At 34.6% G+C, this 13,404-nt stretch overlaps 2 protein-coding genes and 1 long non-coding RNA gene across 12 annotated transcripts; 1 reads left to right on the top strand and 2 right to left on the bottom strand.

Annotated features, from left to right (window-relative positions):
• LOC110262751 (uncharacterized) lies at positions 1-3,060 on the bottom strand. 4 transcript variants are annotated; one of them, XR_015899804.1, is made up of 5 exons: positions 2,494-3,060; positions 2,201-2,275; positions 1,395-1,440; positions 838-916; positions 1-302 (listed from the first exon to the last, which is right to left on the bottom strand). It is a non-coding gene; the product is annotated as an uncharacterized LOC110262751 (long non-coding RNA). The 4 variants fall into 4 exon arrangements; XR_015899805.1 differs by having other exon boundaries at positions 2,201-2,272; positions 2,494-3,050; XR_002347737.2 differs by lacking the exon at positions 1,395-1,440.
• Positions 3,061-5,058: 1,998 nt separating this feature from the next.
• On the top strand, positions 5,059-9,456 carry LOC107613465 (uncharacterized). 7 transcript variants are annotated; one of them, XM_021103429.2, is made up of 12 exons: positions 5,059-5,322; positions 5,540-5,602; positions 5,798-5,911; positions 6,021-6,076; positions 6,184-6,259; positions 6,911-7,260; positions 7,819-7,887; positions 7,965-8,067; positions 8,189-8,305; positions 8,472-8,530; positions 8,598-8,634; positions 8,818-9,456. In XM_021103429.2, the coding sequence occupies exons 1-5, from the start codon at positions 5,059-5,061 to the stop codon at positions 6,257-6,259; spliced, it is 573 nt and encodes a 190-aa protein (XP_020959088.2). In that variant the 3' UTR covers positions 6,911-7,260; positions 7,819-7,887; positions 7,965-8,067; positions 8,189-8,305; positions 8,472-8,530; positions 8,598-8,634; positions 8,818-9,456. The 7 variants fall into 7 exon arrangements, with proteins under 7 accessions (XP_020959088.2, XP_088358020.1, XP_088358018.1 ...); XM_088501894.1 differs by having other exon boundaries at positions 7,965-8,075; XM_088501892.1 differs by having other exon boundaries at positions 6,911-7,887.
• A 1,926-nt stretch (positions 9,457-11,382) lies between these two features.
• LOC107619842 (uncharacterized) lies at positions 11,383-13,240 on the bottom strand. The gene is made up of 4 exons (XM_088503101.1): positions 13,210-13,240; positions 12,400-12,704; positions 11,994-12,089; positions 11,383-11,589 (listed from the first exon to the last, which is right to left on the bottom strand). Exons 1-4 carry the CDS (start codon positions 13,238-13,240, stop codon positions 11,503-11,505), a joined length of 519 nt encoding a protein of 172 aa, XP_088359227.1. The 3' UTR covers positions 11,383-11,502.
• Positions 13,241-13,404: the final 164 nt, after the last annotated feature.

The raw sequence follows: 13,404 nt of genomic DNA, 5'->3' as shown, positions 1-13,404 counted from the left end.
ATAAAAATTATCCGTAACCAAAATATATTTATAATAATGATCCAAAAATACTAGATTGAAGTTAATTTTGAATATTCATACATCTCATACAAGTAAGCATAGTCATACCAAAATAATCATGATACACTTAGAATTTACTACTAATACTCTACGAAAAACTTAAATATTATATCCTACATAAGTATCTTCTAATAAAAGTCATTAGTCAACCATACATGTATCCATTCCTAACACTACTCTATCTTGGCCAATAAACCACAATAATAATCAGCTTAATCTTCATTATCATCCTCAATATTGTCCTGCATAATTATATAAAAAAATAATTAGAAAAATATTTATAATGACATTCGCAATTATAAAAATTAAAAAATCAAACTCAAAACTATAATGACTGATATCATTAATTCTTTCTGTACTGTGTGCAAGTTTCACCAATGCATAGTAGTGTTTCACAAATCCAAATTTAGAATTCAAAGATTAAAAAAAAAGCATAAGCTAGATAAAATGCTATAAATGATTGGGGGAACAAGCAGATTCACAAGAAATATTCAAGTTGCAGTTTATATCCAATCAATTATTAAGGAGATTAAATTGTGTAATATACAATGATTTGCCTGTTGGTGCTGTCCAATGTGACATTTGGTAATTGGTAATGGTAGTGTGATTACTCATTAGTCATTAACCACTTCTGGGGGATCGCTTGGGGGAACTCTAACTAAGCAAAAGGGGGGTGTGTGAGGAAGGTGTGGAAAAAAAAGAAACAGGGCAAGTAATATCTAAATTACAAATTGGTGCAAGTTATTGCTAAATTATGTGCCGCAATAAATAACTAACCTGAAATGAAGTTATACTTCTCTCTAACTTTGATATGTATTGCAGCTTCCTATGTGCAGAATGTCTATTTGCCAAGATTCTAATACAAAACAAATAAGAATTTTCAGTCAAAATCACAAAAGTGTAATGTAAAGCAATTTCATATAATAATTGTCAATAAAATTCATTGGTCAGCATTCATAATGAACTCAAATGCAAATTACAGAAAATGCATATAATAATTCTCAATAAAATGCTAAGCCAATATCCCTAAATAACTGCACAGAGCATGCACCAAAGTAAAATTATACTGAAGCACTTAGCCAAGCATAATTACAGAAAATAAGAGATCAAGTTTCAATTCCTATGTGACAATCATTGAATGTCTCCACTAATACGTTTAGCCAAGCATCCAGACTGATCATTTTCAAAATTTTAATGAGTCAGTGGTCCATTTCTTTGTTTCAAGTTTCAACATCCTTATAAAATCCCTGTTCTTCAATCATATGTAATTCAAATGCAAATACAGCATACTTCTAAATTAACCACACAGAAAAAGAAATACCAAAATTACATGCCTAGCAGCCTCGTGGCTGAAATTTTGGGGAAAAGTGGAGTTTGTCCCTGAAAGGCCAAAGCATAAAAAGAAATGACAAAATGCAGAACTTAATTCCAAATTCTTCAACAATAATTTGTATCTTTCACCTATTAATAAACACAATTGTATAAGTTCACTCAACTAACGAACTCCGTCGACTAGTAACATGGTACCAAAATCAACATTTTGTAGACACAGTCATGAATGCAACATAAACATTGTTGCTACTATAACCACTGAAACTGCATCAATGCAGGAATTGCAGCCATGTGAACCAATTTTTCCATGAAATTAATTTTTAATTTGATTCACATGCTAATGAGATAGAAATTACAACTTACAATATGAAACATGGTAGAGGAAAAGCATTAATTAAACATGTATTGAACATTCAGGATATGCAAATTATTTCAACAATAATAGCTATGCACATAGACAAATTGTGCGGTGTTTCTATTGAATATTGAAACCAAAAATTCAAGGAAACCCAATTGAATAATTCGAGCGAATCGTAAATACAGTAGAAGTTAGTATACTATTCAATGATCAAATTTTATGGATTGGAGAAAAAGAAATTAACAAAAACACAAAAAATGCTTGACAGTTAGTACTATGGTAGTAGTAGTGGGCAGGGAATCAAATTTCTGGAAGCTTTGGTGAAAGTTATGCATGTCTTCCATAAAGGACTAATTAACTAATTAATTATATATCAACTTAAAAAAATAAAAACAGAATCAATATGGAGACAAAACTAAAGTGATGCAGCAGAGAGCAGACACCACTTACCACTCTTGGAGGAAAACAAAAATCAGTTCGAATGCATCCTTTGGAAGTGTCACACCTAACTCTTCGAGCTCCCTTCTGAAAAAGAACTCAACACACTATTATCGCTGAAATTACCACAACAATGGCGTATCTGGCTCATGCATCAACTTGGTTTACTCTCAAATTTCAACATTGTAATTGAAATACAAGAAATAAATAAGAGCATAGTAGCTGTGTTTGTGATTACCGACCGGAAACCCCTTTAAAAATCGGAACCCCTCAAATTTCAGAACCAAATGGAAATTAATACATACCTAATCGACGACTGAGCACAGAGATAACGATGAGAAGCGCAGAGATCGACCCCAGGAGCACGGCAAGCCCTAGCTGCGGCGGCGGCTTCAATCGACCTCAGGAGCGACGACAGTGCACGGCGGAACAGCCTCCTCTCTTGCGTCGCATCTTCGTCCTCTCTCTCCATCTCGTCTGCAAATCGTCTCTCTCTCCCCTCCGGGCTCCCTGCTCCGCGACGGCAATGGCGGCGGCTGCAGCGACGTTGCGGCGGTGACCCCCTCTCACTCTCTATTCTCTCGATCGCGCTCTCTCATCTCCGTCTCCTCCTCTCCTCCCTCTGGTTCACTCTTTCTCTCGGATCTGGGTGTGTGTGTGTGAAAGGGGGCGTGGTGGGGGTGGTGAGTGATGGTGAGAATGAGTGTGAGTGTGTGGGTGTGTTAGGGTTAGGGTTTTGAACAATTAATTCGAAGGTGATTTGCGAAGGTGAGGGGCGAAACTTTTTTCTGATCAGATGGCGAAAGTGAGGGTATTCAAAGGCGAGTGTGATTTGGTGATAAGGAAAAGAAAAATTACTAAGTGTTTGGGTGCATTTGGCCTAGATACATTAGGCTACGCTTTTAAAGTGCACTCAAAATATAATAAATATGTTATTCTTTAAAAGCGTTTCTTTTGGTATGAAAAGTGTACCCATAGATATTAACATAAGGCTACGCTTTATAAGTGATTTTTATTGTATCTAAGGCTACACTTTTTAAATGATGCTACAATTGTGTTTCCTATTCTCTTATAAAAGGGGAACACGGAGAAAAGCGTAGCCTATTCATAGAATAGGCTACGCTTTTCAAATGTAGCTTAAAAAAAGTGTGGTTGAATGGGTGTTTTTCTTGTAGTGAATTGGACACCAAATTTTAGTAATTTTTTGTATTTTTTTATTAAGAAGTGCTCTGTTATATGTAATTTTTTTAAGTTAAATAATAAGTATCAGAAATTTATAAATGGTGTATATTAATTTAATTAATTTTGTTACAGAAGACCAACCAATTATGTTACTACTAGGGGTGGCAAACGGGCCTAAACCCGCCGGGCCGCCCCGCGTAACCCGCCAAAAAAGGCGGGCCGGGCTGGAAAATTGGGACCGCCAAATAGCAAAAACCCGCCTAATCCGCACCGCTTAAACCGCAGGCTTTGGTGGGGCGGGGCGGGCTTCCCCACCGGGCTTAGTGTTTTTTTAGTGAGGGGGTATTTTTACAATTTTTTGGCCAAAACCTAACTTCTCCCAAACTAACTTACAAGAGTATGAAGATAAAAATTGAGTGGTTTGGATTATGTTTATGTTACTTTGGAGACAATATTTATAATTATGTTTTAAATTATGTTTATTTTGCTTTGGAGAGAATATTTATACTTATGTTTTGGATGAAAACTTGGTTTATAATTATGTTTATTAGATATTTATAATTACAAAGATTTTATTGTTTATGAATATAAAAAATATAATTTTTTATGCCTTTAGAAATTATAATAGTTAAAAGTAAAAAATAGAAGAGATTTTTTATATTTTTATATATATTATTTAATAGTTAAAAAAAAAAGGGTATTTGGCGGGCTTAGCCCGCCGGCCCGCCAACCCGCCGTTAGGCGGGGCGGGCTGGGATTTTGGGACCGCCTCACTAGGCGGGGCGGGGCGAGCCAGCCCGCCAAAGGGCGGGCTTCTGGCGGGGCGGGGCGGGGCGGGGCGGGCTTCCCCGCTTGCCACCCCTAGTTACTACGACGTCTGTTATTTGAACTAATTTCATTATCATGCGCTTTCAATCTAGATTTTTCAAAGAGTAGAATACCAAATATTAAGCAAAAATTAAATTTATAGCCCAAAAAAATTAAATTATCATAATACATGTTAAGTTTTATGTTACCTGAAATAAAATGATGACGATGATGATGGTAGCTCTGGCCATTTGTATAATTGTAGTTAATCCTGTACCTTGCAATGGATTTGGAATAGGAATTATATTAGTTGATATAATGTGATTGCTGATTCGTTAAATTTTCCAATTATATTTGTCAGAACATAAGGTAGCAAGACGCAAAGAAGAAAAACCATTGCAAGAGCACGATTGAAAGTGAAACAGATATTTAACTCTCTTGGGTAAAGTACGATTAAAGGCGCAGAAGTTTTTTTTATTGAAAGTGAATCGGTATTTAAATTGAGTAGCGGATTCGATGGTCGCAAAACGTGTGGACCATAGAAATTTTAATTTATTTAAATACAAGTGCTTTTATAAAATGTTTTTAAAATTTTAGTTTTAACAATTGAAATTTTTTTACAATATTTTATTAAAAAAATTATATGAGATATTGATATTGATTTAGTAAAGAATATAATAATATTTCTTAATACAAACTTTTTAATATTTAACTTCTTAATAAATATTTTAAGAATACTTGATAAAGTACTTGTTAACTAACATAAATTCATTATTCTCATCTGTTTTAAAAACTTCTGATTTTTCATATAATTGACTTCTCATTAAATTAATAAGATCAATTTATACTATTGATTATAATAATTCATTTTATTTATAACTATGGTTTTGCTATTGCCCTTGCTGTGTATGAGAGAGGCAATAGTGGAGGTAGAGGATGACTGGGACTTGACCGCAAAAGAACTCGATTCTCTTGAACTCGATGCTTTCCAAAACATTGCTCAACTTGGCGACTCTTCTACCCCTCCTTCTTCTCAACAATTCAATCTACAACAACACCAACACCACCATTTTCCAAAACCACCTTCTGCCAACCATTCTCAACCCTTCCCACCAAACCCCATTTCGGATTTCCGTCTTCAAAGGGTAAAGTTATAATCTTTTCTTCATTTCATGTTGTTTCCAATTTCTTGTTGGGTTAAATTTGTCTTTTGGTGTGTGGGTAATTTTGTTAAAGTGCTGTTCAACAATGCAGAAGAATCAAAACATGTTTGCTACCATAGTCTTTAGTATGCTTCCCTGTACTCCGTGGTTCAGTTTTTGGAAGGAGAACTGCTCATAGTGTGTTTGTATTGCAATCCAGGTGGACGCTTTGCCTCAAGGAGCTAGAGCATTACCCCCCTCATTGAAACCAGGGACAAAAAAGGTATGCTTCTTTCCTTCAAAACCTTAACATTTGTTTCGGTGTCATTGTTTATGGCTGTATTACTTGTCTCTAATTCTATTTATCTTCCATCACAAAAAAAAAGTTATAAACTTAGATGTAATTTCTTCTGGTTTTTGAAATATCACTAGTTGATCTATTAACACTTGCTTTGATTTTGGCTTTATATGTAACCAGACGAGCCTTCTAAAGAACTGCCGAAGTTTTCTGTCAAACTTTTTCTTCATTCCAGCGGGCATGTTGCAGCGAAATTCCAATATGACCAGGATTCACATGCTAACTTCATCAAGAGTATTATATTTCTATTGAAAAATTTGAATTTTCCACAATTAGGGGCTATGTCTTTGGACTTGAACAAGTTCCTGCATACTCATGCTTTATAGGCTATGTTTCATGGCAGGTAATAATTTCTGCTTTTCGGAGAATCCCTAGATCTTCTTGGAATGCAAAAGAAAGGTATCTCTGTCTCTCCTCCAGCAATAAGTGTGCGTGTTCATCCTAGCACGCTTGTCTGGATTGGCTGTTTTGAGGGCTTAGTTATTTGAAAATTTTTGAGTCTGTAGGTTATGGATGTTCCTGCTTTCTTCCTTGTCAGAAGCAGAGAAGGTTCTAGGAAAAATATCTAATTATAAAGTTTAGGTAATAATTCTTGTATTTTCATTTTCTTTTTAATTGGGAAACTGATGTTATTATTTTATATCTTAATGAGAATTGAGCTTGGCTTATATAATTTCTTTGGGGGGAAGCTGGTCAAGAGTTTGGGATTCCATCCATATAGTAGCTGTTATAGCAAAGTAAATTTTTGTTTCGCAGTACATATTTTTCCATGTTGATGGTCCTTGTGCTTTGTCACTTTGGCATTATTCCATCCATATTTTTGTTTTGTATCTATATCTCGAGACTAGTATAGCATCATGCAATTCTGGTTATTTATGTTTGAGCTAGTTATGGAACAGAATTCTTGTATGTCTTGACAACATGCTTATTTTGGGCATATAAAATTATTTTCTATTTACATTTTAACGGCTATTGATATTCAAGAAAGTGAATTGTGGATTTCATTTATTTGAACTATGTGATTGTTGTTTAGATTATGAGTATTTTACGAAAACTTTCACTTTGAAAATGGTTCGAAAATTTGCTCACCAATTTTTATTGGTAAGATTGTGGTAAGTTTTCCTTCTAAAATTAGGTTATTTGACTTGGAAATGGTAATATGTGCTCTCCATCTTTGGTTGCGTTGAGGTGATAAAATCTAATCAATATTGGTTTCTTTTTTTTATACTGCAGTTGGAAGTGGTAAAAGCCAAAAGTAAGTCTTCCAAATCAAAAGATGAGTCTGAATCTCTTAAATTTACTCAAAAGAATCTGATTAGCAAGGTTTGCATGGAAGAAGCCCTGAACATAATCTTGACTTGTACAATTTGTTTGGAAGATTTTCTTATTACCTAGAACTATGATAGGTCTATAGTTTTTACTGCAACATTTTCTCAGGCCTTGGCCAATATTGGGGTAGTTTAAATCATTTTGACTGGTATATGATCAAAACTAAATCATGATATATTCGATTCTAGATATATACTAATTCCGCAGATGACAAGATTCCTGCTGTTCTTGAATATCTCAGAACTGTCATTGAGGTATTGCTCCCCTCCACTGCTTCAAAGCAATAAAATGTCAATAGAGAATTAGTGACTGCAGCTGTATGTACTATAAGAAAGTCAAGTTAGGGTCTCAACTTCTCTAGTTTCTCACCCATCTCCTTTGATTGGTGTGCTTGCATGATGCATGGTTTTCTGTCATCCAATAGTTTAAAATATGTTCAATGTTGGTTAAATTGGTCTTTTCTTATTGCTTTTATTGCAATCGGTGCCCCTTAATGTAGGGCCATAAGTTGAATGAATTAAATTGGCCGAATAGTGTAGTGAAAATGTCAGCATATGACATTTAATACGTATGCCACAATTATTATTGTTGTCAATGTTGGCTGGTCTGAGTGGTGACCAAAACAAACACGAACTGTAAACTAGACTATATGTTAATTCTTATATTTCATCCATCTTCCTGTCGCCCCAAATCATTGTGTATGCTTAATTTGAAAGTTTGATTGCTTTTTTTTTTTTTTCTCTTGCTTCCATCTTTCTATTTCATATGGGCTAGTGGTGGTTATCACGTGTAATATGTTGTGATCACTGCAGACAGGTTGCAAGTTTCTTATATTTGCGCACCATCAGCCAATGATAGATGCGATACATGAGTGCCTTCTTGTAAGACCATTTCAATTTTACTCATTTTTTTTATATTGGAAATTATAGACACTTAAAAAACTGTTGTAATTTTCCAGAAGAAAAAAGTGGGTTGCATCCGGATTGATGGAGGTACACCCGGTGCATGAAGGCAACAATTGGTTAGATTTTTAGGAAAAGGATTATATCAAAGCGGCTGTGGTATGGTGGTATTTTTCGTTGTGCATTTCTTCCATGTGTTTCCGTTATAAGCATCTTTTCTATTGTATGGGTTAGTATTTGTGCTTGAGATAATGATTTCATGTGACACGTTATCATGCAGCTATCCATTAAAGCTGGGGGAGTTGGATTAACTTTAACTGCTGCAAGCTTTGCAGAACAATCCTGGACTCCAGGTGACCTGATTCAGGTCAAAGATCGTGCTCATAGAATTGGCCTGGTATTCTCACACTCATTAAGTAGAAAGGAGAGAGTTGTTACTAGTTGCATGACAACATTAAAAAAACAGATAATCTCAAATGAAAAGAACTCTCACATCTAAATTTTTGAGTAGCAAAGACAACATGTGCTCTTCTGTTTTTTTACTAGTTAGTTCTTGTTTGCAGGTCTCATCAGTAAATATATACTAGTTGTTGGCAAATGATACGGTTCACGACATCATATGGTAGGTTTTGGTATAGCATTGACTTAACATTTATTATGCATTGATGATATAAATTTTTACATCATAGGGATGTGGTGCAATTCAAACTGGATAATTTGGGGCAGGTACATTTCTACATCTTCTTGAACTATCACATGTAATGCAAAATGTACATAATGCTTAGCTTCAAGGTTTCCATTCTGGTTTATATTCATATTTTGTCAAAGATTTATACTCAAGTAGTATTCGAGAGTTACTTTTCGATGTTTTTGAGAAACCATTCTGAATTTTAGTTACTGAAAAATCAGATGTTGGATGGCCATGAGAACACCTTAGTTGTGCCAAATAATCAGCCATTGAGTAGCCCTGCAAAGCATACTACTATTGAGCATAGCCCTTGAAGGCAGAGAACTCTTGACCAGTTTGCCAGAAGATGTGATAACGTGGATAGGTCAGAAGTCGGAACATCAGCCTGAACCGAAACGGCCCTGTCAGTCATGACTTGCAAGATATGCAAAATGGATTTCCATTTCGCAGATACGTGGCCAGGGGCAAGTGAATCGGAACTTAAATGTTTGTCTACATGCAGAACCAGATGTGCTTACATGGGGAATTCACCTTTGACGACTCAAATGCCTTTTGAAGCTGAAGTCCATTGTACAACAAATAATAGATTTTGAATAGAACTGACTACACTAAACTATGTTGCTTGTGCTGGAGATAATGGTTTGGTTATGTGAAATATGTATTGGAAGAAAATGTTGATAAAGTCACCCATCAGATTTTAGGTTTCCACTTATTGTTCTTAACTTTTTGCTTCCCTATCTTTTGTTTTAGTTTGGGGCTCTGTACAGAGTAGTACATTATCATATATGAATGAGACTTGTAAATTTCTTTACTCCATATGTATGTATCATTATATTTTGTAGCAATGATCATCTTTGAAAGAATAGACTCATAGAACCCCTCTATAGCACTTTGTTTAAAACTGACCACTACATTTCTCGCCCTCGCACATTCTTGCAGTCGCTCTCTGCTGCTCACAGTCTCACTCTTGCAGAGTCGCAATCCCACCAGCCGCCAGCACGGAAGCCTTCTTCCCAGTTCCCAGCGAGCATCGACCCAGCAGGCAGCAGCGTTCTTCTAGCAGCGCCCAGCGTCGCCAGCGAGCACCGACCCAGGAACGTTCTTCCCAGCAGTGCCAAGCCACCGACCCCAGTTCCCACCGAGCCTCCATCGTCTTCTGTAATGGAGGCTAAGCCTCATGTTTGTTTTTTCTGTTCTGATTCTATTTTTATTTTTAAATTCTGGTTTAGTCTTCTTATTGATTCTAATTTATAATTAATACTTGGCTAAGCCTCCATCGTCTTCTGATTTTGTTTTTTAATTTTAAACTTTTTGTTCTGTTTTGATTTAGGGGTTTAGGGTTAATTCTGATTCATGATTTTCAATTCTATTTGTATATTTTGGTTCACAGATTTAGGGTTGTTGGTTCTGATTTTTTGGTTGAGGGTTGTTAGATTTTTATTCTCTGTTCTGATTTTATTTGTTGTTGATTTACTAAAATTGCTTCTGATTGTTGTTCATTGTTCATTGTTCATTGTTCATTGTTCAATGTATTAGTTACGGCATAGCCTGAATAGCTGTTTTTTCAGTTCCCATTGTATGGAATGGATGTTAGCAAGCAAAGTTGTATTTACTGATCATGATATCTGGAAAGCTGTTTTTGGTTTGAAGACCATATATTTAGAACTCTCCATGGATGAATCATAGGCCACAGTATGAAAATCAATTATTTTCAATGGTCTTTTTCATCCTTCCTTCTAGTCTATTTTAGAGTATACTAGGTGTTTTGTTTTGTTTGCATGCTTTAGAACTCTATGAGCTAGTGACCCTTTTTCTCTATTGATTTTAAGACTTTAAAACATGAAACCAAACATGTTATTACACATTTTTCAGTACCACGTTATTGATTCATTGATTTCATTGTTGCTGGTTGTTTTATTGCTGGGTTCAGTGTTCATTGTTTTATTTGTTGTTCATTCTTTAGGAAAATTGCTTTTGATTGCTGGTTCACTAGTTCAGTGGGTTTCTCTCCATGCATCAATCCTAGACCACATGTTTTTTGTGTGATGGCATGCACATTAAGAAGACCTTCAACCAAAAAATTGACCTAAAGCTCTTTATATAAGGAAGATAGCTTTTGTTCATTTAATCATGCAGAAAGCACTATGGGAACGTCCTGTATATTGAGGCTGCAGAAAATGGCTGCCATCTTTACCAACTATTCCTGAAGTGTAGAACTATTGAATAGTTGTAAAATTTTTGCAGTTAATATTATTTACAACTCTTACAACATTTTCTGAGAGGTTCTGGGTTGTGTGTATCTACTAAATAATATCAAGGATGTTTACTTGCTTAAATTTTTAAAAGTAATAGCAGGGAGAACCAATAGTTGTTAACTTTCATTACTTGGAGATATTACTGGTAGAATCTGCATGTGTTCAATTGTTTTCAAATAAAATATTGTAATAATCCTTATGGCTATGCAGTTTAGAATTTATATAGAATGAGTCTTGAGTCTTGAGATCACTCAAGGAACAATTTTCTTCACAACCATCATAAAACAGAAATGTAACTGAAATTATTTTCTGCATATTAATGATGCTCATATTCTATTTCTTCTGTTTCTACTAAATAATCTGAAAATTAGTATCAAATAACATAAATTGCAATAAGCAATTAACTTAATCAAGAGTATGTTTATTCACTCATATTGTAGTGATTGTTGTGACGAGTGGCATTTTTTTGTAATTTTGGTCAAGGATTAAGTTTTGAAAATTTGAATGATTCATTGACACATGTATCAAGTAAAACATGTTGAAACCCCTTTTGCAAAAGCTTCTTTGCTTTAATTTTTTTTTTTCTGGTATCTATTCGCACTCATGATAATAGTGCAAAGCTTATATCTCATACATGTAAATTGACCTTGGTCAAATTAGACCAAACCATTTACAACACAAAACAGAGTTTCTATTACATAACAAGGTAAGCCTACCCTCCGCATTAGTGTTGTTAACCTACAAAAGAAACCCAACATCAAATTCTTAGTAATTGATCTCAAATGGTAATATTATAATAAACAAATAATAAAAATTACTACACATGTTTAATTATATTGATCCTAGAGGACAAAATCTCTAATCATTGATTTCCAATTTTACACAAATATTTATTTGTACCAGATATTTCTACAATAGATTTGTCCTACGATAATTCAAGTGATCAATACATTGCATCCAAATATTAAAATTAAACATCCAAGAAGCACAAAAATTGTTCTCAATATAAGAAATATATGATTTCCTGAGGGAAAAGATGAGAAGACTGCAATGTAATGATTGAAACAGGATCAAAATGTAACAAATGCTATGTTCCAATAACGTGTACAGTAAGTTGTGATTATAACCAAATAAACTCTCACCTCTATAGTCTTTCTATTTGAAGTTGTGACAATGTCTCCAGGCCTCATACCTTTTCCACTAATCATATTCTTACAAGCTGCAACTACAAAATGAACCTGCATATGCAGGACTTTAAACTTGGGCATAGCATGAATTATTAATTATAATTAGCAATTGTACCACAAAATGCAGTAACTCACAATATTCACCAGCAACTCCAAACTAAACATTCCAAAAGAAACTAGAACGAAATTTCATATGCAATATGGAATGCAATAGAAAACTCGATAGTGTTAAATAAGAAAAGAAATGAGATAAAAAAATTTCCTTTAGTTTTGTACAAATGAAACTATGTTCAAATCAATCAATTGAATTTTATTTTTTACAAAGGGGAAAAATTCATGAACAATGACATAAATTACTGACCTCAACTCCAAGAGGTTTGATTTGACCAAGAGCTTTTGCTGCACCCAAAACGGCAGCGACCGGCGACCCAGTTCTGGCAGCGATCGGCGACACGACGGCGAGAGCAGATACGACGGCATGCAGTGACTCGATGGCAAGCTGCTCCAAGCCACGGACAGAGAAGCCAGTGAAGATGGGGACTACGTGCCGAGCTACCTGGGTTCCGGACAGAGGGAAGAGGAAGAAGCGGAAGCGCTCTGAGACAGGGGACGGCGGCGGCAAAGAACCTAGGGCTAGGGTTTTGTTGTTTTGGTTTGGGACTTTCACTGTTTTGTTTCAGAATGGAGGGAGGGGGACGAATGATATTAAGGAAATTGGAGAAGATGAAGAACGATTGATTTTTAGTTTTATAGTTTTATTGATATGTTTTGCTTTGCTTTAGAGGGAGACATGAATGATTAGGGAAATTGGAGAAGATGAAGAACGATTGATTTTTGGTTTTTTTTTATATGTTTTTGTTTTGTTGTTTAAATTATTTGAAATTATAAAATTATGATTAATTGAATTCTAAAATTTGATTAATTTAAAAGGATATTTTTGTCTAATCAAATAAAGTAAGGATGTTTAAGACTTTTTATAAAATTAAATAAAAAATATTTTTTATTTTTATTTAATTAAAAAGGGTGTATTAGTAAAAGTGGTGATATAATATATATTTAAAAAAGAAAAAATTAAATGCTGACGTGGAAAATTCCACATGGCTTATTACTACTTGTTCATATTTTTAACGTATCGGTACGTATGAATTTATCATTGTACCGTAGCAAACACCTTTTTCTTTTATTGATGACAATTTCTTCATATTCGCAATCATCTTATTTATTTCAATTTATTCCTCAAATTTATGACTTTCCCTTATTTAACTAGTTTCCTCCTTATTTTGGAAATCGGAAGGAAGGAACGTCTGTGCATGCATGCATGTTCGTTGTATATAACATTTTTATCCTAAACTGCAAAATAATAACG

The sequence above is a fragment of the Arachis ipaensis genome, chromosome B1 (genome assembly GCF_059453495.1).
Source record: "Arachis ipaensis isolate K30076 ecotype BB chromosome B1, ASM5945349v1, whole genome shotgun sequence".
In the NCBI taxonomy this organism is placed as follows: Eukaryota; Viridiplantae; Streptophyta; class Magnoliopsida; order Fabales; family Fabaceae; genus Arachis; species Arachis ipaensis.
The sequence above is the reverse complement of the archived record's forward strand: the minus strand, read 5'-3'. Positions and strand labels throughout refer to the sequence as shown.

Coding starts and splice junctions, on each gene's coding strand:
- LOC107613465 (XM_021103429.2), top strand. CDS start 5,059: ATGGTTTTGCTATTGCCCTTGCTGTGTATGAGAGAGGCAATAGTGGAG. Junction 5,603..5,797: donor TGAAACCAGGGACAAAAAAG/GTATGCTTCTTT, acceptor ATATGTAACCAG/ACGAGCCTTCTAAAGAACTG. Junction 5,912..6,020: donor ACATGCTAACTTCATCAAGA/GTATTATATTTC, acceptor GTTTCATGGCAG/GTAATAATTTCTGCTTTTCG.
- LOC107619842 (XM_088503101.1), bottom strand. CDS start 13,240: ATGAAGAAATTGTCATCAATAAAAGAAAAAG. Junction 12,705..13,209: donor GTCATCAATAAAAGAAAAAG/GTGTTTGCTACG, acceptor GAAACAAAACAG/TGAAAGTCCCAAACCAAAAC. Junction 12,090..12,399: donor TCAAACCTCTTGGAGTTGAG/GTCAGTAATTTA, acceptor CTGCATATGCAG/GTTCATTTTGTAGTTGCAGC.